The sequence below is a fragment of the Canis lupus genome, chromosome 30 (assembly GCF_048164855.1).
Source record: "Canis lupus baileyi chromosome 30, mCanLup2.hap1, whole genome shotgun sequence".
Classification (NCBI taxonomy): Eukaryota; Metazoa; Chordata; class Mammalia; order Carnivora; family Canidae; genus Canis; species Canis lupus.
The window spans coordinates 39,220,719-39,244,016 of NC_132867.1; the positions used below are offsets into that span (position 1 = coordinate 39,220,719).

General features: G+C 49.6%; 1 protein-coding gene across 3 annotated transcripts in view; it reads left to right on the plus strand.

Annotated features, from left to right (window-relative positions):
* FAM3B (FAM3 metabolism regulating signaling molecule B) overlaps positions 1-18,699 on the plus strand; it is a 53,525-nt gene extending 34,826 nt beyond the window's left edge. For all 3 annotated transcript variants that reach the window (XM_072807041.1, XM_072807043.1, XM_072807042.1), the window contains 6 exons: positions 465-588; positions 9,105-9,163; positions 10,079-10,129; positions 10,983-11,070; positions 12,831-12,963; positions 18,576-18,699. In XM_072807041.1, the coding sequence (XP_072663142.1) occupies positions 465-588; positions 9,105-9,163; positions 10,079-10,129; positions 10,983-11,070; positions 12,831-12,963; positions 18,576-18,665 (545 nt within the window). In that variant the 3' untranslated portion in view covers positions 18,666-18,699. The remainder of the gene's footprint in view (positions 1-464; positions 589-9,104; positions 9,164-10,078; positions 10,130-10,982; positions 11,071-12,830; positions 12,964-18,575) is intronic.
* The last annotated feature ends 4,599 nt before the right edge of the window (positions 18,700-23,298 follow it).

Below are 23,298 nucleotides of genomic sequence, written 5' to 3' on the forward strand. Positions count from 1 at the left end.
GGGCGTCCCGGGTGTGTGTGTGTGCGTGTGTGTGTGTTTCAAGTTGCATAAACGCAGCCTGGAATGATGCCCCATACGTGGCTGTTCCTTCGTTCGCCAGCACTCTGAGATCCGAGGGAACTTTCTTTAGTTCCGATACAAAACCCACGGTGCGTGCCAAGAACGTCAGTGAGCTGATCAGCCCTGGGCAGGGGCTCCCACCCCTCCTGGAATTGTTACGCCCACTCAGCACCCCCGTCCCTTCGGCATAGTTGTTACTTTAAGACAAACGCAGGCGAAATCAACTGTGTCTTCAGGGGAATTTCTGACGCTGCTGATGACAAGTTGTGACCCTCTCCGCCCTGCATCCGGGACTCTCCAGTGTGAAGTCCCTGGACGGGACGGCTGCCGATCACAGCCGGGCAGCGGGGTTCGTCGGACAGATACCAGCGTGATGCTGACTGTTATGTTCTTGTTTGTTGCAGCCCCAACCCCTAAAAGGCAGAAATGCGACCACTGGACCCCGTGCCCCTTGAACACCTATGCCTACCGCTTGCTCAGCGGGGGCGGCCGGGACAAGTATGCCAAAATCTGCTTTGAGGACGAGCTGTGAGTACCCGTGTGGAAGAAGAAAACAGCCACCCCACCCGATTGCCTCCCTTCCCCGGGGGAGGCCAGGCGCTGCCTCCCGTGGTGGGGCGCGTCCCCGTGTGGAACCCCCGTTTGACGGCAGGTGGGATAAGTATCCTGTGCTTTTTATTGCACGTGTGCCATAACCCTTCCAAGTGATGGAAACACCAAAAGTCCGCAGACACAGTTGTGCTTCCGTCTTATTGTGTGACCCTCCCGGGCAGGGATGAAAGCAGATGCTGTTCCTCTCTGCAGCCCACACCTCCCGGGTCTGTGTGTCCGTGTGACCCACGATAGCCTAAGTCAATCCTGGCGCCTGGAACTGCCCCCAGCCTAGTGTTTGCAGCTGCGCAGGCGGCCCTGCCAAAGCTCCGCAGACCGGATGCTGAAACAACAGACGCTTATTCTCCCGCGGTCTGGAGGCAGGGAGGCCAAGGTCAAGATGTGGGTGGGGCTGGTCCCCTCTGAGGGCTGCGAGAGGGCACGCCTGTCCAGGGCCGCGTCCCCACGGGGTCCCCCCTCTGTGAGTCTGCGTCCTGACTCTCCCCCGTAAAGGATGCCAGTCTTAGGGATTAGGGCTGACCCTAAGGAGCTCGTTTTTAAAGGCCCTGCCTCCAAATATGGTCACGTTCTGGGGGATCTAGGGTTTAGGACATGAGCCTGTGATTTTGAGACACTACAGTTCAGCCCGTACCACCTGGCCTAAGGATGCGTGGGACGCACAGCAATTACTACACGGGAGAGAGAGCGCTGGCTGGTCCCAGCACTGGGGAGGAAGCCTTTCCCAGTTACGTACCCCTTTCTCCAAACTGGGTGCACCTTTCTTCCACGTAGTCAGCTGGGTCACCGTGGTAGCCCTCAGCCCTCGCCTGCCCGTCCCTCTCCACCACCGTTAGTTCGTATGTCTCTGCGCTTGCCTTGCCCCCCCGCCCCAGGAGTGCGAGGCACACCCAGACACGAGCCACCCTGGGCTCAGGGTGGCTCCTCCTGGCGTGGCCTTGGCACATCCCCATTCCGTATAGGGAGGTGAACGGAAACCATACCCCTTGTGCAGGTCCATCGCTTACTAAAGGCCTACTTCACTCCGCCAGGATGCTCATCGGTAGACATTCCTTCAGGTGAACCCCCGGGTGGCTCGGGGGGCGAATAACAGTAATAAATGTGGCTCTTGTGCTCAAGGAGCTTATATCACAGCTCAGGGTTCTCCACCTCAACACGGCTGACCCTGCAGACCAGTGACTGTGCTGTACAAGGTGTGCTTTGCAGCATCCCGAGCGCCTCCTTGCTGGATGCCGTGGGCCACCCCGTCCAGCCGTGACAACCACGCATGTCTTTAGACACTACCACGTGTCACCTGGGTGGCCAGATCACTCCCTTTCCCTCCAAGAACCATTACACTTGGAGAAACATATTTTCCGGACGTCCATGGTGAATGCTATATGGTAATTTTGGGTGGGGCGGTGGAGCTTCAGAGATGAGTGTCCCGTTGAATGCGATGGTCAACGAGGTCTGTGGATGAGACCAGTTTTCAGTCTGAAAACTGAGGATCCCATAGTAAGGATGGGGGGAGACCTGGGAGCCGGTGGGACAGTGGGATGGGGATGCTCATCAGAATCATGTGGCCAGAAGGGGCTTGTTCTGAGTCAGACCCCAGAGCCCGGGATTTCCACTGTTGCATAGTGCCCAGAGCCTGTTGCACAGTCCCCTGACCATGGTGTCACAGCGACAGCATCATGCTTACCCAGTACAGACTAACGCGCCCACGTATCAGCCTCATGTGACTTGCTGTGAGGTATACCCTTTGTCACCCCCACGATGCAGACAAGGAAACTGATTCACGGGCAGATCCAGTCACTCGCCCCTCGTCACGCATCTAGGTGGTGGCAGAGCCAGGATTCCGTCCTGGCGTCCTTGGACGTGCTGGGTAGACGGACTTGAATCCAGTTGTCTAATGGAACACCTAACGATATGGCTATGTGGGACCCAAACGTAGCTTGCCTGACTTCAAACAGCATTCCAGATGTTTTTTGGAATACAGTGCGATGGAAAGCAGCGTAGACCCGAATAAAAGCAGGTTAAAACCAACAGAGGAGTGAACATGAGCAGAGACCTAAGGAGGGTCACTCGCTTGGGTTAGCCTCGCGTTCTGCTGTGGTCAGCTCATGGAGCAGAAGGTGCTGGGCTGTGGCCGTCTCACCATCCTATAGAGAAAATAGACATTCATGTAGAAAGACAAACAACAGTTTCCGGCCGCTCATTTCCTTTGTGCCACCAGCCCTCCCTGGGGACAGCCACCTCTGCCTTCAGCCTCTCTCCTTCCTTCCCTATCTCCAGGTGGCAGGCCCGTGCTCGCACTTCTCGGCTTTCCCCGAGTTGGGCATTATCTGTGGACTGGCCACTCGGTGGTTTCACCAACACTCCCGTCCTCTTCCTCACCCGGTCCTGATTCGGTCATTGCACTGACTGTGCCGTTTCAGTTTGATCAAGGTCCAGCACTTAGGTTATGAAGACCACCTAAAGAAAATCCAATGGGCTTTACTTGGTTTGAATGTTTTACTGAGTGAGGAACAGTTGGAGAACAGGAGCCGTCCCAACAGACGGGTCAGAAAGCCCAGAGCCCAGTAGTCGTGGTGTAGGAAGCAGGCATGAGTCAGTGCATTGTTTCCTGGTGTGACTTGTTACCGAGATTGACGATATTCGTTACCTGTTCATGACTGAAAAGTCATACCGACACGGGGGAAGCTTATGTTTTAAGGTCAGAGTCAGCATGTCGGTTACATGACTGAGTGCGTGGCCTGGTCACATAAACACATGGTGGCCTCCAGGTTTGTTTGCTTTTTTAACATGGTGAAATTATTTTTAATTTGTTTTAAAGATTTTATTTATTTATTCATGGGCAGAGGGAGAAGCAGGCTCCAGGACCCTGGAGTCACGACCTGAGCCTAAGGCAGATGCTCAACTGCTGAGCCACCCAGGTGCCCCCCAAACATAATTTCTTCAGTTTTATTTTTCTTTTTTTTCAAAATTATTTTGAATATTTTAGATTCTTTCCACATCCGTATGAATTTTAGGATCAGCATATAAATTTCTACACAAAAACCTGTTGGCTTTTGAACAGGATTGCATTGGATTTCCAGATCAGTTTGCGGAGAATTGACATCTTAGCAATATTGCATCTTTTACACAACAAGCATAGTTAGCTCTCCATTGACTTAAGTTTTCTTTAATTTGTGTCAAAGAGGGTTTTGACGGTATTCAGTGTACACATTTTGGAGCTCTTTTACTGTATTTATCTCTAAGTATTTCACTTTTGATGCTGTAGTATATTTTTAAAAATTTTAATTTCTAACTCTTCATTGCTAGTACATAGAAATACAATTTATTTTTCTATAATTATCTTATATCCCACAACCTTGCTAAGCTCACTTTTTAGTTCTAGTAGTTTTGTTTTTAGATTGGCTTTTCTATGCGGATGATAATGTCAGCTAACTGCCCCCCACCCCAATAAAAGGCAGTTTTCCACTTTTTCATCTGCATGCCTTTGCTTTTGTTTTTTCTTGCCTGATTGCATTGGATCGAACCTCCATTATAATAGTGAATCAAAATGAGAGTAGACATCATTGCCTTTTTCCTTGTCTTAGAGAGAAAGCATTCTATCATTCATCATTAAGTATGATGTTTACTAGGGATTTTTCATAGAAGCCCTTCATCAGGTTGAGGAAATTCCTTCTATTTCACGGTTTCTGAGAATTTTTAATCAGTGATGGATATTGGATTTTGTCAGATGTTCTTTTCTGCATCTCTTGAGGTGATTCTATAATTTGTCTTTTTTAGCCTGCTCATGTGGTAAATTACATTTCTGAATGTTAAACCAACCTTGCATTTTTTTTAAGGTAAAAGCTTTCCTTTTTTTTTTTTTTTTTAAAGACTATTTATTTATTCATGAGAGAGAGAGAGAGAGAGAGGCAGAGACACAGGCAGAGGGAGAAGCAGGCTCCATGCAGAGAGCCCAATGCGGGACTCAATCCCAGGTCTCCAGGATCATGCCCTGGGCCGAAGGCAGATGCTCAACCACTGAGCCACCCAGGCTGCGCCAACCTTGCATTTTTTAGATAAATCCTGCTTGCTTGTGATATATTATCCTTTTTATATACTGGATTCAATTTGCTAAAATTTTGTTAAGTTTTGTATCTATGTTCATGAGGGATATTAGTCTGTGGTTTTCCTGTTATTTTTTTCTCTGGCTTTGGTATCAGGGTCGAATCAGGTTGGTGAGTATTCTCTCCTCTTCAATATTCTGGGAGAGTTTAATACAGAATTGGTATTATTTCTTTAAAGGTTTGATGCAATTCTCCAGTGAAGCCTTCTGGCCTGGAGTTTTCTTTGTGAGAAGATTTTTAACTACAAATTTCACCTTCTTTAATAAATACAGAGCTACTCAAGTTATCTGTTTCTTCTTGGTGAGCTTCATTATTTTGGGGTGCATTAAAAGAAAAAAAATATTGTTTTCCTTTATACTATACACAGTATTCTGAGTGCATTTGTACTCTGGTTATCAAATGTGTGGTAGTTATTCACCCCGTCAAGCAATTATCTTCGATGACAACTGGCGAGGGGGGTGGGGCATCTACAATTCAATTCAATTCTGATACTGTCTACTTGAAGATGGCCTCAGACCCCACAGGTTAAGGGCTTTGTCTCACAAGACACTCTTCCTCCAGCTGGCTTCAGATGCCAATCACAAGTCCCAGATTGTCACTATCCTCCTGTCTATAAATCAGAGTTCCCATGTCACCCCTCCTTAGGCTTGGTTATTTGCTGGAATGGCTCACAGAACTCAGAGCAATACATTTGCCAGATTGTTATAAAAGAATAGGGTAAGGGATACAGACATATGCATAAATATATATAAATGTACTCATCCAGGTATATATCCATATCCCTGAATGTGTATTAATTATACACACACAATTTCCTCATTTTTGACATAAAAATAAACACTGGGAGGACAAATCAGAAACTAAAACTATAGATTTTTCTATAATTATCTTATATCCCACAACCTTGCTAAACTCACTTTTTAGTTCTAGTAGTTTTGTTTTTAGATTGGCTTTTCTGTGTGGAGAACAGAAAAGCCATTGATGGAGATGGGAACAGGGGTTGAAGAGAACAAAGTGGAGGGTGTAGGGAAGATTTCTTTGGGTCTGATTTTATTTCATACACATAATGGTGACTTTTGAACCATGTGAATGAATTGCATATTTACATTAAAAAAAAAAAAACCCAAAGAAAAACAAGAGAAACTCTAGAATTGAAAACAAGCTGAGGGGAATCCCTGGGTGGTGCAGTGGTTTAGCGCCTGCCTTCGGTCCAGGGTGTGATCCTGGAGTCCTGGGATCAAGTCCCAGATCAGGCTCCCTGCATGGAGCCTGCATCTCCCTCTGCCTATGTCTCTGCCTCTCTCCCTCTGTGTCTCTCATGAATAAATAAATAAAATCTTTAGGGAAAAAAAAGAACTGAAATAAGTTCACCTGTACATCAAAGGTGTCATATAATTACATGTTTGTTGGTGCACATGTGCATCTATTTCAGTTAGATATTGTTTTGGGGGATTGTACAACTACCCTCAACTTTGATCTTCTGGAGGGACTTTCTAAGACTCAGTAACAGCTAACACTTGCAGATAAGTAAGGTTTATTACAGCAAAGGATACAGAACAAAAGCTTCTGTATGGTCTGCTGGTGGTGAATTGTCTCAGTTTACGTTTCTCTGAAATATCTTTATTCCTTCTTTGGTACTAAAAGATATTTTTCCAGGTTGTGTTTCAACCCATTTGGATATCATTCCATGGTCTTCTGGCTTCCATTGTTTCCCGCAAGAGTCAGCCAACAATCGAATTGCAGATACAATGAAAGTAGCTGCCTTTTTCCCCCTCCTGCATTGTCTTTAAGATTTTCCCCCTTGTCTTTGGTTTTCAGCACTTGTACTCTGCTGTGTCTGCTGTTATTGCTTTATCTTCTTCAGAGGTTCATTGTGTTTTTTAAATATGTACAGATTAAAGTCCTTCATCACATTTAGCAAATTCTCTGTCACTGCATCTCCTGCCCCATTTGCCTTCTTCTGATCATCTGAGGCTCCTAACAAACATATGTTAGATCCTATTATTATATTCTCTGTAGCCCTCCATTTATTTTGTATTTTCCATTTTTGTACCTTTCTGTCTTCCATCGTAGACAGAGCTGTCTTCCTCTGAACTGTTGCTCAGGTCAGCAGATCTTCTACTGGGCCTCATCTGCTGCTAAGCCCTTTGTTAACTACTGATTGCAGTTGTTACATTTAGATTTAGAGCTTCATTTTGTACTTCTTCTAATCTTCATATCACTTTTTTTGGTAGTTTCCAGTTTGAAATGTTTTGCTTTTATTATTTTCATAAGCATATTAAGTATAGTTATTTTAAAATATTTTGGATAATCTATTTAGAGCCCTTATGAGTCTGTCACTGTTATCTATTATTTTCGGCTGGTTTCATTGACACTTTTTTATGTTGACATCTCTCGTTATGTCCTAGGTGACATTTGATAGTGTGACAGACTGTGCATTTGAGAAATTGTGGGTTTTTTTAAAGATTTTATTTATTCATTTATTTGAAAGAGAGCACAAGTTGGGGGGTGGGGATGGCAGGCAGAGGGAGAAGCAGGCTGTCTGCTGAGCAGGGAGCCCCATGCAAGGTCCAATCCCAGGATCCCAGGATCATGACCTGAGCCGAAGGCAGATATTAAACCAACTGAGCTACCCAGATGCCCCATGGGTTTTCTTTTCTTTATTTTTTTTTAATTTAAGGTATTTAAGGTATTATATGGTATCTTCTTTTTCTGAGGGTCTTTGTTTTTAACAGGGACTTAGAATCATTAGCAGAATAGAATGATCTGAATAAATATTAAGGACTGAGATTTGGGGGGACCCACCCAATTGACTTAAAACTTGGCTGCGGTTATTCAAGTTCTGACCTATTTCTGGTTCGTTCTTATTTTTAAGATTCAATCATTTTTTACCCCAACCCATATAAGATTGGAGGATTTAACATGGCCTTCCCGTTGGTGGACCTGGCTTCCAATTTTGTCCCTAGCCTCACCTCACAAGGTGCTAGAAGCGCTACTCATCGTCATTGGCACTTTTTCTGGAATTAGCCAATGTTCCTGAGGCAAAGTAGCTGTGCTTGCTGGGCTCCCCCACCTGAAACTCCATGTTTTCCCGCATCCCGGCTTCAAAACTCTTTATTTCCTTGTTGTGATTCCAATATGGTCAGTAGATATATTCTTTAAATCCCATTTTTAAATTTTTCTCTATGAGAGGTTAGATTCAGATCACTCCCCACTTTCCACTGTCATAAATGGAAGTTTCTTTTTCTCTTTCAATATAGTACAGAATATTCTCTAAAATTGTCAAAAACCTACTGTTCCAAAAAGGACTTAGCCTGGGAATCCCCTGGGGGAGTTTAGATAAATGTGTCCAGAGGAGAATATTACAGAGCTATATTCACTATTCCCAAGCATGTGAAAAGGAGGAAAACTTACAAATTCTTTTTGTGACACTAGCATATCACTGATTCTAAAACTTGACAGAGAATGCTTGCACATGCACACACGCACGCACACACACAATTCCAGGATCCTCAGTAATAAATACCATCTCCAGGAAAGTCAGTCTTCTTACTGGTTTTAGGGCACAGTGCATTTGAAGTTGAGATTTATTCTCCAATTTAAAAGTGAAAATTAGGGATCCCTGGGTGGCGCAGCGGTTAAGCGCCTGCCTTTGGCCCAGGGCGCGATCCTGGAGACCCAGGATCGAATCCCACGTCGGGCTCCCGGTGCATGGAGCCTGCTTCTCCCTCTGCCTGTGTCTCTGCCTCTCTCTTTCTCTCTGTGACTATCATAAATAATAATAAAAAAATTTAAAAAAAAATAAAAAAATAAAAAAATAAAAGTGAAAATTAAGTGAAGTAATAAAAGGTATTTATTTGAGGAGGTAAGCTGGCATGTACCTTGTGGCGAGATAAAAAAATCGCCAGGAGTCCAGCAAAGCCTCTGTTAGTATGAGAAGAGAGGGTGTGTACGTGGATACCAGACTTGGGTCAGATCCATCCCAATTGATCCACTTCTTACGACTTCTTGAGTGTTCAGTGAGAAAATGTGTGTAAAGAGGCTGTGGTAAACAAATCCTAGACTTTCCTCTCCCTCACCATTTGTCCAGATGATAAGATTAAATTCAGTTTCCAGGTTCCCCGAGGGACTGAGTCTATAGAACCTTGGGGGTGGGTATATGTCGAGTGACTTTGGAGGGAGCTGGGTCAAGGCCTTTGCGTAACTTCGAGGGAATGGTAAGTGCCAATGGTTGGAGGAGTGATTCTCCCAAGAGAAGAGCTCATGGGACAGGGAGCCCTACTCATTGCTTAGTTAAGAACAGGATTCTTTGACTAACTCTTATTTACATTTCAGGCTCATTGGAGAAAAGACTGGAAATGTTGGAAGAGGAATAAATATTGCCATTGTCGACTGTGAGTCATTAAATATTGTCTTTCAAACTTCTCTGAAAGTTCCACAAATGGATTTTCAAGTGACCTTGAGTTTTTGATGATTTTTGCAAATGATCTAGTCTCGGCTTGTATTTTAATGCACTTTAAAATTATTTGATTATTTTTATAATGCTTCACTTTACGGATTATTTATGGTTCCTGCAAAAAACAAAAACAGTCCAGGGTTCCTGGCTGGCTCGGTCAGAGGAACCTGCGACTCTTGATCTCAGGGTCGTGAGTCGAGCCCCATGTTGGGTGTAGACATTACTAAAAATAAATAAACTTAAAAAAAAAAAAGTCAAATTAAATAGGCTTTTGTAAAACCAAAAAAGGGGCCAGCAGAAAGCAGGGGTAAAATCAGATAAGCAGGCTGTGGGGCCACAGACCATCCTGGAGCTGCTCTTGGATTCCCGGTGGCCTCACGGAGGGAGAGCCAGCAGCCAGGTCCCCCTCTGTGAGCAAAGGCCACGAGGGACAAAGCTTGGGGAGTCCATCCCGGCACGATTGCCACTGGGGGCCCGTGACCAGGAGAGCTGTCAGAGCTGGGGAAGGTGCCGTGTCTGAGAGCACACGGAGCACGCAGCCCCCTGACTGCGGGGCTGTGGGGACCAGGGACAATATGTGTCCACTCTGAGAATCCCGCTGGAAAACCCAAAGTATGAAGTGGGGAGGGCCGAGGCGGGTGCTCTGGTATTCCTGTGGGAACAGAGGGGTGGCGGGAAAGAACGTGGGCTCCAACTAACTGGAAGCAGACGGGAGGAAAGCTCTAGAGCAGCCCACCAGCCGCCTTCCCGGCCTGCCCACGGGGACAGCCGAGTGTGCTGTTCTGAGCACGCGTGCCACATGTGCCCCGAGTCCAGTGAACTTTCTTTTAAAACCGATTTCTTTTCTTTTCAGATCTGACTGGAAAAGTGAGAGCAACACAGTATTTTAATATGGTCGAAGGTGGTAAGAAAAGGAATTTTCCTATGAAAATTAAAATGAATTAGGAGCATTAAGATAAAAAGACCCAAACAAAAGTGTCAAACACTCTTATTTTGTCTACTAAAAAAGTTACCAGAAGCTCAGAGGAATGTTCTAGAACAGTCTTCCACAAGCCCTTCCGGTCTCTAAGTGAGTTCACGTGATCGAGCTGGAAGGTGTTATCTAGAAAATGTCTTCTCTGGTCACACTTGCCCTTTTGTTCCTTCCTCAGATAATGAGAAAGAGAACTTTTTTTTTTTTAATCAAATATATGTAAAAAATGTGATCATTTTTTCGAGCCCTGAGCATTGTCATTGCCCCTGTCCTGCTCATGGTGCCCTGCTGGGCTCAGCACACACATCCTGGGACACACGGCGCCCCTTCTCCTTCCGGGGTCTCTGTGCTCTGGGCACTGGGCTTGAGCCCACTGGGCAGTCAGGGTATAGCAGCCCCTTTTGTCTTTATTGAACAGTGAGAATTATTTAAAAATCTGATTTCTCGCCCCCATTCTGCACGTTAGTGTCCTGGGGCCACTCTGCTGTCGGGCTTGGTTAGTCGTTGCAGAAGATGCCCCGCCTGTGCCGGCAAGCGTGTTGCTGGTCTCGGGTTCGAGTCACAGAATCTGCACCATCTGCTCGTGCCCCTCACCCCCGCTGTTCCCACCGTGGAGCCCTCAGCCACTCGCTCGTGGAGCTAGAGCACCCCGTGTGTGGTCGCGGGACGAACCCCAGGAATCGAAGGTTTCAGAGAGGACATGGCCCCTAAGAGCAGAGGAGGCACAGCGTCCGGGGCAAGTGAACAGAGAAGACCCTAAAATTGATTTGCTTTGACCCTCTAGATAACTCTGGACTGATGGCAACCTTCATTCAGAGTGCACCTCCGAAGTCCCTGCTCTTCATGGTGACCCAGGATGACGGTGCCAGCGGGTGAGGTGTCTGGGTTTGTCACGGTGGGGTGCGTAGGGGAGGGGGGGCTGGGGAAGCTGGCTGGCAGAGACCAGGCCTGCTTTGGGGGTGGCCCTCAGGAGCGTGCTCTGGGAAAGAAAGCAAATCCAAGGAGCAAGGTTTTGTTTTGTTTAAAGATTTTACTTATTTATTCATGAGAGACACAGAGAGAGGCAGAGACACAGGCAGAGGGAGAAGCAGGCTCCATGCAGGGAGCCCGATGCGGGACTTGATCCCGGGACCCCCGGGTTGCACCCTGAGCCGAAGGCAGATGCTCCACCGCTGAGCCACCCGGTTGTCCCATGGGACGGTTTCTTAAGGAGAAGGAACAGGAGCCCCATGACAAAGCAGATGGGGTTTCCAAAAAAAAAAAAAAAAAAAAACCCACAAGTAGCCATCAGGGTTCGTGAGGATTAGAAGCTGAGGAACATTCCCAGGTAGCGAGACGGAGCCACCACTGACCATAATTAGGACAGAAAAGTTAACACTTGGTGCAGAAAGGCTAAACCCAGGGTGGGACTTCGAGAAACAGGAAAGGCCGTTGAGAAGAATTCTCTAGGTGAGTAGCGATAGGATGAAAAGGAAGCGCGCACACGCAGCTTTCTGGAGGGAGAAGTGGGTCTGGCTCCGTGTCTCTCGGAAGTTTGCTCTCCTGAGTAAACACGTGTGTGTTCGCTGCCAAACTTCCAAGAACCAAAGAGTCTTTGTGTGGCCTGTACGCTTTCCAGGGTGGCTCCCGAACACGGCCTTCTCCCAAATAATTTGACCTCAGATCCTGTTTTCAACAGAGCACCTCGCCAGACAGAAGTTATTTGATAACACGCTTGGGAAAATTCTGATTTGACTCCGGAAAATTGGAAGCTTATTTTTTTTTTTCCTTTTCCCTTCTCCTCCTTCCTCTGCTTACCCTAAGCTGCGTGCTTTTAGCATTGTTTCAGAAGTTTGTCTTCTTTTCTTTTTTTTTTTTTTAATTTACTTATTTATTCATGAGAGACCCAGAGAGAGAGAGGCAGAGACCCAGGCAGAGGGAGAAGCAGGCTCCATGCGGGGACCCCGATGCGGGACTCGATCCCGGGACCCTGGGATCACGCCCTGGGCCGAAGGCAGATGCTCCACCCCTGAGCCGCCCAGGCGCCCCCATAATTTTTTCTTTTTTGATACTGACCTCTCTGAAAATGAAAAGGACCATTTTGACCTTTCCTTTCATCTTTCAGCAACTTCTGTCCGCCACCTTTTGTGGTCAGTGAACAGGAGAGACAGCAAAGACCAAATGTAATGTTGGCCGAACGTGAGGAGGCAGTTGAACCCAAGACACAGGGCTTTTGAGAATTGAGAATTAAAACCCTGTGCCCAAATCTGAGGCTGAAAGAGGCCCTGATGCCCGTTACATGCTTTTTTTTTTTTTTAAGATTTTATTTATTTATTTATTCATGATAGTCACACAGAGAGAGACAGAGAGGCAGAGACACAGGCAGAGGGAGAAGCAGGCTCCACGCAGGGAGCCCCACATGGGATTCGATCCCAGGTCTCCAGGATCGCGCCCTGGGCCAAAGGCAGGCGCCAAACCGCTGCCCCACCCAGGGATCCCCCGTTACATGCTTAACTAGAAATCTGACCTCCTCCCGCTGTCCGCCCCAGGAGGAGGTGGGTTGCTGGGGAAACCTCTTGCCTCGGACACGTGCGGTGCGACACACCGGAGTCCCCACAGGCCACGCTCACACGCCCTCCCTCCCCCCCACCAGGCTGAAGGAGGACGCCAAGAAGGTCATAGAAGCACTTGGAAGTAAACAAATCAGGAACATAAAGTTCAGGTCCAGCTGGGTATTTCTTACAGCAAAAGGCTTCGAACTTCCTGCAGACATTCAGAGAGAAAATGTGAGTGTTTTTTTTTGTTTTTTTTTTGTTTTTTTATCAATGTCACTTCCCACGAGTGGTTAGTAGTAGAAGGTGCCCCGTGATGTGAAAAGCTGTGGGCTGGTGACAGCTTCCTGCCTCCACGACACTCCTGCGCTAAGCGCGGGCCACACAGGGCCACACGGAGCCGGCTTCCCCGGCTTTGAGCCCTCGCTTCTCCCGTGGGAGAAGTCCCTGTGCCTGGGACTCTGCATTCCCACGTCCGGGGTGAATCTCGCCTTCCACGCAGTGGGTGCTTGGTTCGTCACTGTAAGTAAAACAGTCCATCACAAGGTGCTTGTGACCTTGCCCATTCCATCAGGAAAAGGCACTCGACGGAAGGTCGAGTCGATTCTTTATGGGCTGTTGGTCCCACTTTTCCGTCGTGCTGCCGCCAACACAATTCGTGGCAAGCCTCTGGTGACTGGCCTCTGTTCGGAGGCTGGTGACAGTGCTGGCACTGTGCGTGCAGGGGCCAAACACAGCATAAACGTGCACCGTTGCCGTAGCTCGATGCATGATTAAGTCCCCCCCCCCCCCACCACCACCACCACCGTGTCCTCTTTACGGAAGAATAGTAAAGAGCAAGAGAACAAATCTAACAGATTAACTCGGTCACCTGTGAAGATTCCAGCTGAGCACTGGCACACGATGTCGGAGTTACAAGCTGGCACCTCTGGGTCGGGTCACACAGCCTCTTTCGGAGACGCTGCCTTTTAGGAGACGGGACAGTTTCCAGAGAGGAACGGTTACCGGCACTGCCGTGGGGTGGTCACCGACTCTTTCCAGGAGAAGGGCTTCCTTTCCAGGAGCCAGAAACTCAAAGGAGGCAGGGAATGGACGTGTCCTGGCCATGCGAGAGGCTGCTCCCGACCTGAGGCTGGGACACCTGGTCCAGGTCCCCTCCCGGCACCGTCTGCTGTGGTTCTGGGTCTGGGAAGGGAGACAGAAACAGCAGCGGGACCTCTCCTTGTTGGCAGGACCACCCTCGCTGGGAAGGGGGGTGCGTGAGGTGGGATTTCAGTGTGGCCCCACCCCAGATAACTCATGACCAGCTCCCAGGGAAGGCCCACGGCTTCTGTGATGCCCCCTCCTCTGGGGGTTCGAAATCAGGGTTATTTTAGCACGCATCTAGAAAAGCATGTTTCCCCTTGTACCTCTCATATTCTTCTGCAGACAGGAAGCCAATCATACAGAACACGTTAGAAACATGTACCCGGTGCCCTAGCATAGACTTCTCGCTACTAATAAGCAGTGTGGACGCCCGGTGTACAGTTGAGACCTCAGGGACTTGTCCTAGTCAGAGAGGCATTCCGTGGGCTCTGCGTGGTACCACTGTCACGGGCCATCACCGCCTGGACACGCACCTCGTGGTGAGGTAGGCCAGGCACAGCAGGGCAGGGGGGCTTGGCATCCAGTGTCGGGTTTGCCAGGGGCCACGTGTGATCCCACACCCCCAGCCACTTTACCTCTGCAGGCCTCACTCTGGTGCCCTGGGCAGTGAGGTGAAAGCTAGTTAGCTCCTCGGGGCCCAGCGGCTGTGATGCGGGGATGTGCCCCACGGACCCGTGGCCTTCGTCAGGCTGACCCCATGTAGTAGTGCAGCGTCCCCTCTCTCGCCCCCGTGCATGATCGGTAGCAGTCTGGCATGTTGGGGATCTCCAGGCTTTACCCACTCAGCTGTGTGGTCCTGGGAAAGTTACTCGACCTCCCCGTGCCTGAGAATCATCTCTAGCGAGGAAGGAATGAAAACTACCTGTCACATAAGGGTCCCTGAGGGTTACATGAGACTAGCATGCAGGGCCCAGCAGGGAAACTGAGCAGAGCCCTGGAACCCAGGGCAGATTCCTGGAGCTTCCCCTGCCCCTTCCCACCAGTCCACCCCCAGCCTGCCATTACCAACCCTACACAGGCTGCCTGAACCAGAGCCTCAGGGTGGGGCCTGACTGGTGATCTTGATGCACCCAAAGGGTTGGGCCCATTGCTCTGATTTTCACGACAGGACGGAGGCCTCAATTCCTTGAGCACATCCCAGCTTCCCCCTAACATCACCTCCTGGCCTCTATGCCCCCCTTCCCCCCTTCCCCTATGCCTGCCTCCCCCAGCTGCCCCAGGACCCAGCAGAGCACAGGCCAGACCCTGCAGGAAGTACGGCCCCCATCCCTGTGCCCTCTGGCACCCAAGCATCCACACATCCACAGGATCAGAGAAGCCTGGAGTGAGGCTTGAATCCCTTTTTAACTCAGGGTTAACATCTCAACAGACAGGTTCCCTATTAATGTTCAGCTGAGACACTTAAAATAAAACCTCATTTGAATTACAAAGTAGCAGTAGTCCTTTCTCTCCTGTCTCCTTTAGAAGAGAGTTTCTAGAAGGAGAGGAATCAAGGTGAGAGTGGGTATCCAAGCGCTGCCCTGAGTTTAGAGGACCAGAGTGTTTTGGAACGGGGCCTCTACAGGAACGTCGGGAAAATGCTTGTCTTGCCTACATGTGTGGGTTGAAGGTTCTTGTCCCGGTTGTTACAAGAGCATGAAGATGAGACCTGAATGCGGTGAGCAGCTTTCGTGGGAGCTGTTGGAGCTGTGGCTTGGGGCACAAAAGGCGATTTGCCTGGATGTTGGTGAGGCCTGAGCTGGGGCACCAGGGCCTCGAGCCAGCCTCACCCAGAGCTCAGGTCAAGTGCTATTGGAGGAATCCGTGTGTCTTCCTGTTTGGGAAATGCAGACTCACTGCGTGGACTTCCCCGAGGGTGCTGTGTGGCTGTGTGGGGTGGGCCTCCCAAGCCCTGGCCCCAGCCACTGTCACATGCATCCCCCCCGCTGTTCCCAGAGCTGGCTTGCCAGGCACAGCCCACATGTTCACCAGCCCCACTAACCCACTGAACTGAATTTTAACATGTAAGGGGCTTGCTTTTTTGTCCACACTGTGAACCCTCTGAAGGGTCCAGACAGCCTTGTTCTGCCTTCCTGTCCTAACTTAAAGGGAAACTGTCACAGAGTCCAGAGCCCTTAAGGAAGAGGATGTCCTAGGATTGCTTGCAGCAGGAACCCACGTGGGTGGCAGCAACTTTGACTTCCGAACGCACAGTACGTCCAGGGAAGGAAAAGTGACCGCATCTACATCATGGATCTGAGGAGAACCTGGGAGAAGCTTCTGTTGGCAGCTCGTGCCATTGTTGTCATCGAAAACCCGGCTCATGTCACACTTTAAGGCTGATTCTGGTTTTATAAAGGAGGAGGAATCTGAGACCCACAAACTAAGAAATGAAGGAGGATAGGAGTCGGAAGCAGCGTAGCCTGGGTTTGGACCTAGACTCTGTCCCGCAGAGCTGTTGTGACCCAAGGACTCTGATGTCATGTGTCTGAGCCTCCTTGTCTTCACAAGAACCGTGGGCGGTGAGCCTGCCCCGCGTGGTGCACTCAGCACGGGGCCATCATTAGCATCCCCTCCAGCATGGTCTCCATCTTGGTCCCTGGTGATCTGGAACCAGAGCAAAGACCCCTGCAGCCCAGCCAGTCCCTCCCCACTGGTATTTCCATGCTGCATACGCTCCACACGCCAGGGAAGCCACTGCCGCTCCACTCTGCTCTCCTCCACACGTCACAGAGCTCTCCCATGCTGGGACCTGGGGAATGAATCGTGTTTGCAATAACTGGCTGAGACAACTGGATATCCTCATGCTGGACAATAAATTTTGACCCCTACATCACACCCTAGACAAAAATTCAGTCAAAATGGGTCAAATATCCAGATGTAAGAGCTAGAACTACTAAACTCTCAGAAGAAAAGAGGCGTAAGTCTTTGTGACCTTGGGTTTCTTTGATATGACACCAAAAGCACAAACAACAGAAGAGAGCACAGGTACCATCCAGAAATTGCAAAGGTAACTCACAGAATGAGAGAAAACATGTGCAAATGAAGGACTTGTATCCAGAATATATAAAGAACTCTTACAACTCAATAATAGAAGGACAACCCAATTATAAAATGGGCAAAGGATCTGAATAGACAGTTCTTCAAAGACATGTAGATGGCCAACAAGTGCGTGAAAAGATGCTCCTCCTTGGCCATTAGGAAAAAGCACATAAAAACCCCAGTGAGACACCACCTCCCACTCACTAGGATGGCTGTAACACACAAAACAGTAAGAAATGTGGATGAGGATATGGAGAAAGTAGAACCCTTGTGCACGGCTGGAGGAAATGCGATATCCAGCCGCCTTGGGAAACATGCTGGCAGTTCCTCAAAAAGTTAGACATACAGTTACCAGATAACCCAGCAATCCTACGCATAAACATCTACCTGAGAGAATGAAAACATATGCTCACCCAAACTTGTACATGAATTCACACAGCAGTATTACCCATAATAGCCAAAAAATGGAAAACAACCAAATGTATTTAAATTAAATAGAATTTAAAATTCAAATACAATTTAAAAGTCCATGCAGTGAGTCTGCATTTCCCAAATGTCTGATTAATGGGTAAAAACATGTATAATAAGATACGGTATAGCCAGTCACTGGAATATTCCACAGCCGCATAAAGAGATGACTTGCCAATCCATGCTACAACATGGATGATGAACCTTCAGACATGATAAATGAAGAAAATCAAACACACAAAAAAACAACGTATTGGTATTATCCCATTTATATGAAATTTCCAGAATAGGCAAAATCCAACTGAGCTATCTCGGCCGCTTGGAATAGGCAAAATCCATAGAGATGGAAAGTAGATGAGTGACCACCTCATCTGGCTGTGGACAATGGGGAGTGACTATGGACAGGTATGTGCTTGCTTGTTCAGATGATGAAAATGCTCTTAATTGATCGTGGTGGTGGTGGTGGCATACCTCTGTGGACTATTGAGTCCACAATACTAAAATTATTGAATTATACACTTTAAATGGGAAAATTTTATAGTATGTGAATGACATCTTCATAAAGCTGTTATATAAAAAGGAATGTAAAACAAGAATTCCATCGTCTTCTAACAATGCAGATTATCAGATTATTCTTCTTCCACATGAGGTCAAGGTACTCCATTATGGGTGAAAGAATCAAAGATATGAAGGACGAAAGCCCAGTCAGTATGAACACACAGTTGCTGAGCAAGGGACTCTATAGTTTCCCTGAAAAAAATACAGCCCTCCACACAGAGAATTGAAAATTAAACATTCGAGCTTTGCTGTCCAATATGGCGGCCCCTAGCCAAATTTGCATTGACATTTAAATGTAGTTAAATTAAATAGAATTTAAAATTCAGTCCATCAGTCACACTAGCCACGTTTTAAGTACTCAGGAATCCAACATGGCTGGTGGCTACTCTACTGGACGGCGTAGATTATACAACAGCTGTATCCTTGCAGAAGGTTCTAGAGCCTTATTAACACCTGGCTCAAATATAAAGAAACACGTCGTGGAAAAAAAATCAATTACCCAGAGTAGGTTAGAGCAAATCCCACTCTAGGAAGTGATGCTCTCTCTGAGTTTGCTCATAGCTGACATGTTAAATATTTGTTGAATAAAATAGTGGATGAATCAAATTCTTTTCTCTTCTTTTTTTTTTTTTTCTTTTCTCTTCTTTACACAGATCAACCACTCTGATAATGCAAGAAACAGATACTCGGGCTGGCCCGCAGAGATCCAGATAGAAGGCTGCATACCGAAAATGCCAAGCTAACGTTGCACGGTCTTAATAAATGTGTTAATGTGTAGACCAGTGTGGTGTGGACTGGCCCAAGAATCTTAACCAACAGTCAATATTTGATGAGTATTTGAGGTTTGTCTTCAGGCAAGCAGTATTTGCTAGTTGTGTGCAACCTCAGCACACAGTCTGTTTATGCCAGAATTTCTGTAGCGAAGGCGTTAGCAAGCAGGAAGAGTAGAAGGGATGGGAACTGTGAGGGAAGGAGTGGAAGGGGTCTGGAGAGGACAGGCTGGGGGAGGCAAGGCCTGCTTGTCCGGCTGTGGACCTGCGGTGGGATGGGACCTGAGCGTGAGCCACGTGTGGCCCAGGCAGCTGTACAAATAAGGCCTCCGTTGCATTACCACCAAGCCCACTGTCCTTTAGGACTGCCATCTCCTGAGGGCTTGGCAAAGCTGCCTTGGTCAACTCCCACCAAGCCCTTGAACGCTCCCGGGGCTCCGAGAACTTACTACTCCTTCACCCCACAAATCTGGGCATGCCTGGCCCCTGGCACCAGCATCATGATGGTGGAGGAGACCCAGGCAGATGCAAGGGTGGCACTCCAGGAGTGGCCTGTGTGTCATGGGGTGGGCCGGCAGGCTCTGCTCTCAGGAGGACAACTGGATACCCCATGCTTCCCAGGAGACACATCATAAGATCCGAGTGTCCAAGATATCCATGCTCGGTGAAGGGTGGTGAAGGGTGAAGGGTGTCCCACGACGCTTGGTGAAGGGTGTCCCACAGTGCATCTGATTTGGGGTTGGGGAAGTTATGCCATTGCCAAGCACCCTTTAAAAAAAAAAAGGATTTTATTTATTTGAGAGAGAGAGTGAACATAAGCAGGCAGAGGAGCAGAGGGAGAGGGAGAAACAGACTCCCTGCTGAGCCGGGAGCCCGACGTGGGGCTCGATCCCAGGACCCCGGGATCATGACCTGAGCTGAAGGCAGACGCTCAATTGACTGAGACCCCCAGGCGCCCCATCAAGCGCCCATTCCAACACCCTTACCGAGCCTGGCTCTGAGGTCGGATTGGTGATGCCTCCCGAGCCTGTCTCATGTGGGAGAGCGATGGGTGAATGCGTTCAAGCATCTTTATCAACAGGACTCCTTTCAAAAACCCAGCAGCACCAGGCACCTTGAGTTTCAGCGCCATCGAATCTGGTGCTGAAGTCATCAAACACCCCAGTCTGGGTGGCTTACAACGGCACGGATTTCTCCTTCGTATGACAAGTGAGTCGCAGGTCGGCCAGGGGTTGGCCGCTGGGTGCTGGGAGCCAGAGGAGGGTCCCTGTCAGCAGGGAAGCCAGGAGGAGCAGAAATCCCAGGTGCCTCAGAGCTCCGGTCAGGACATGTGTGAGCCCAGGAGGTATCAAGCATGTAGGGGAACGTGGCTGTCCTCCCTCAGGCAAGGGGTGAGTCTTTGTGAGCGGGATATGCTGACCCTGAAAGCCAAGCATGCTCTGGCCCAGGGAGGAGTTGGCACCTGCAGGCCCGCCGCCCTGAGCAGCAGCCCCTCGGGGAGCCAGGGCCTCTCTCTGCAGAGAAGTCTGCAAACCACAGGGTAAGACTGTGGCTCAGACCCTGTTAGGGACTAAATTAGGTCCCCACAAAACTCCTAAGTTGAAATCCTAACCCCTGGTGCCTCAGAATGTGACCTTATTTGAAAGTAGGGTCCTCATGGTGTAGTATGTCAGAGGGAAGAGGGTGGACCGCAAGCCAGTGTGACCGTGTCCTTATGAAAAAGGGGGACGTGGACACAGAGCATAGAGGCAGAGGTCCAGGTGATGCTTCTACAAGCCAAGAAACCCCAAAGACACCAGCAAAGCCCTAGAAGCCTGGGAGGGGCCTAGAATAGATGTCCTCTGGAGCCCGTGGAGGGTGCACGGCCCGGCCAACGCCTTGCACTTGGGTCTCCAGACTGAGGGAGAATAAATGTCTGCTGTTTAAGCCGCCCGGTCTGTGGGGTTTGCTATGGCAGCGCAGGGACATGGATACTATTTTTACTCTGGCGGGAATTACTACATTTTCATAGTCCCATTGATTTTATTTTTAAGATTTTATTTATTTGTTCATGAGAGGCACACAGAGAGGCAGAGGCGCAGGCAGAGGGAGAAGCAGGCTCCATGCAGGGAGCCCGATGTGGGACTCGATCCCAGGACCCCGGGATCACGCCCTGAGCTGAAGGAAGATGCTCAACTGCTGAGCCACCCAGGCATCCCAGCCCCGTTGATCTTAGTTCACTGTCAGGGATGAGGTCCCAGGGCCTCCCGGCTGGGAGCCCTCAGCCTCTGCTGGCACCCGCAGTGGCCCTCACTGGCATGTCCCTACCTGGCACACAGGGACCCTGAACCTTCCGTGTCCTGTTTCCTGCCCATGAGGGTGCTGAGTGTGGACACGTCCCAGCCTCCTGGGCGCCAGCACCCGGGAGGGCCCCACGCCTGTTCTCACTGTGCCACCTGCTGACGCTTGCCTGCCAAGCTCACCGCCTGCCAAACACGCAGCTTCCTGAAAGCGTCCTCCTCAGCGGCGACTTTGGCCATTTTCCCTTCATCAGGCTTATGTTTTCACCCTAAACTTTCATTTTATTCCATTAGGTAGTACGGCCTTCAGTGGCCTGGCTTCCGCAACATTAGCACATTGGAGGGGTCAGGCCCGGGTCACCGCTGCGGGTTACAGCCTGGCCACAGCGTGTTCTTTCTGCAGGTCTTGTGGAATGTTCCTGAAAGCCATACACGGGGGAGTTCACAACCCAAGAGCAGTCCAGCAGCAGGGCAGCTGTGCTGACACTGTCCTCGGCCCTGAGCTGGGGACTGTTCCCTCCCCAAAGGGCCCGGTGCCCCCACTGGGCACCTCGCTGTGTCCTGTCCTTACTGGGAAGCCCCTTTGGCCCCTGCTTCTGGGTTCTGGGTTCTGGACCAGGCAGCTGCGGAGTGTGAGTGTGGTCAGTGAGGAGGCAGCAGGGGCCAAGGGGCTGGGGGGGTCAGTTGGAGCTCAGAGGACCTGGACCTACCAGAAGGTGGATGCGTGTCATCGTGCACTTGCCCAGACCCTCAGAACGCCCATCCCGGGAAGCGAACTCGATGTTAACCATGGACCCTGAGCGATGACGCGTCGGTGCAGGTGTGTCGACTGTGACAAAGGTACTACTCTGGTGGGGATGTCCATGGTGGGGGAGGCTGTGCATGTGTTGGGGGACGGTGGGAATGAGAAAGTTCTGTAACTTCCTCTCAATTTTGCTTTGCACCTACAACTGCTGTAAAAAATAGTCTAGTTAAAAAAAAAAATCTGCCAATGACACAGAAATGGGCAACCAGCCCTGAGCGTCCTACTGGCCCAGCCCCCATTGGGGTGAGCCTAAGCCCCCCTCCCCAGGGCATAGCAGAGATGAGCTCTGCAGGGAGGGGTGCAGACCCTGCCCCTCCCTATGGCAGGTGCAAGGACAGTCGCAGGGGAGTCCGGAAGTAGCTGCCCCTTGCATGGAGGGGACCAGGGTCTCAAGCCCCTGCCCACGGTGCCATCCACCAGCTGCAAGGACCCCACGGCACCGTCCTCCAACTGCAAGGACCCCATGGCACCGTCATCCAGCAGCAAGGACCCCACAGCACCCTCCTCCAGCTGCAAGGACCCCACAGCACCCTCCTCCAGCTGCAAGGATCCCATGGCACCGTCCTCCAGCAGCAAGGACCCCACGGCACCATCCACCGGCTGCAAGGACCTCACGGCACCGTCCTCCAGCAGCAAGGACCCCATGGCACCGTCCACCAGCTGCAAGGACCCCACGGTGCCATCTTCCAGCTGCAAGGGCCCCACGGCACCATCCACCAGCTGCAAGGACCCCACAGCACCATCCACCAGCTGCAAGGACCCCACGGTCCTTGCAGTTTGAGTGCCTAGGTGCCCCTTCTCCCTCTTGGAGAGGCCACCAGGTGAGGAGCAGGCAGGAGGGGCAGACGGAGGTCCCCAGGTGCACTCTTGCAGCACCCCTCACCCCCCAGGATAGAGCCACCCTGCCCGGCTGCCCTGGGGCCTGGAGCTGCGGATGCATATGACGCCAGTGGTGAAACAGAAGAGCCTCACACTGCAGGCAACTGCCCCGCTCCCCGTGGGGGGCTCCAGGGTGACATTGCTCAGCTTCCGACCCCCCAGCACATAGATCTTGAAGACCATCACCCGAGACCTCCCAAGGCCAGGGTTCTAACATTCAGCCTTTAAATGCCTTCTTTATTTTTTTTTAACCTTTATTTTTTTATTATTTTTTTAAATAATAATTTATTTTTTATTGGTGTTCAATTTACCAACATACAGAATAACACCCAGTGCTCATCCCGTCAAGTGCCCCCCTCAGTGCCCGTCACCCAGTCACCCCCCCCCTGCCCACCTCCCCTTCCACCACCCCTAGTTCGTTTCCCAGAGTTAGGAGTCTTCATGTTCTGTCTCCCTTTCTGATATTTCCCACACATTTCTTCTCCCTTCCCTTATATTCCCTTTCATTATTATTTATATTCCCCAAATGAATGAGACCATACACTGTTTGTCCTTCTCCGACTGACTTACTTCACTCAGCATAATACCCTCCAGTTCCATCCACGTTGAAGCAAATGGTGGGTATTTGTCGTTTCTAATGGCT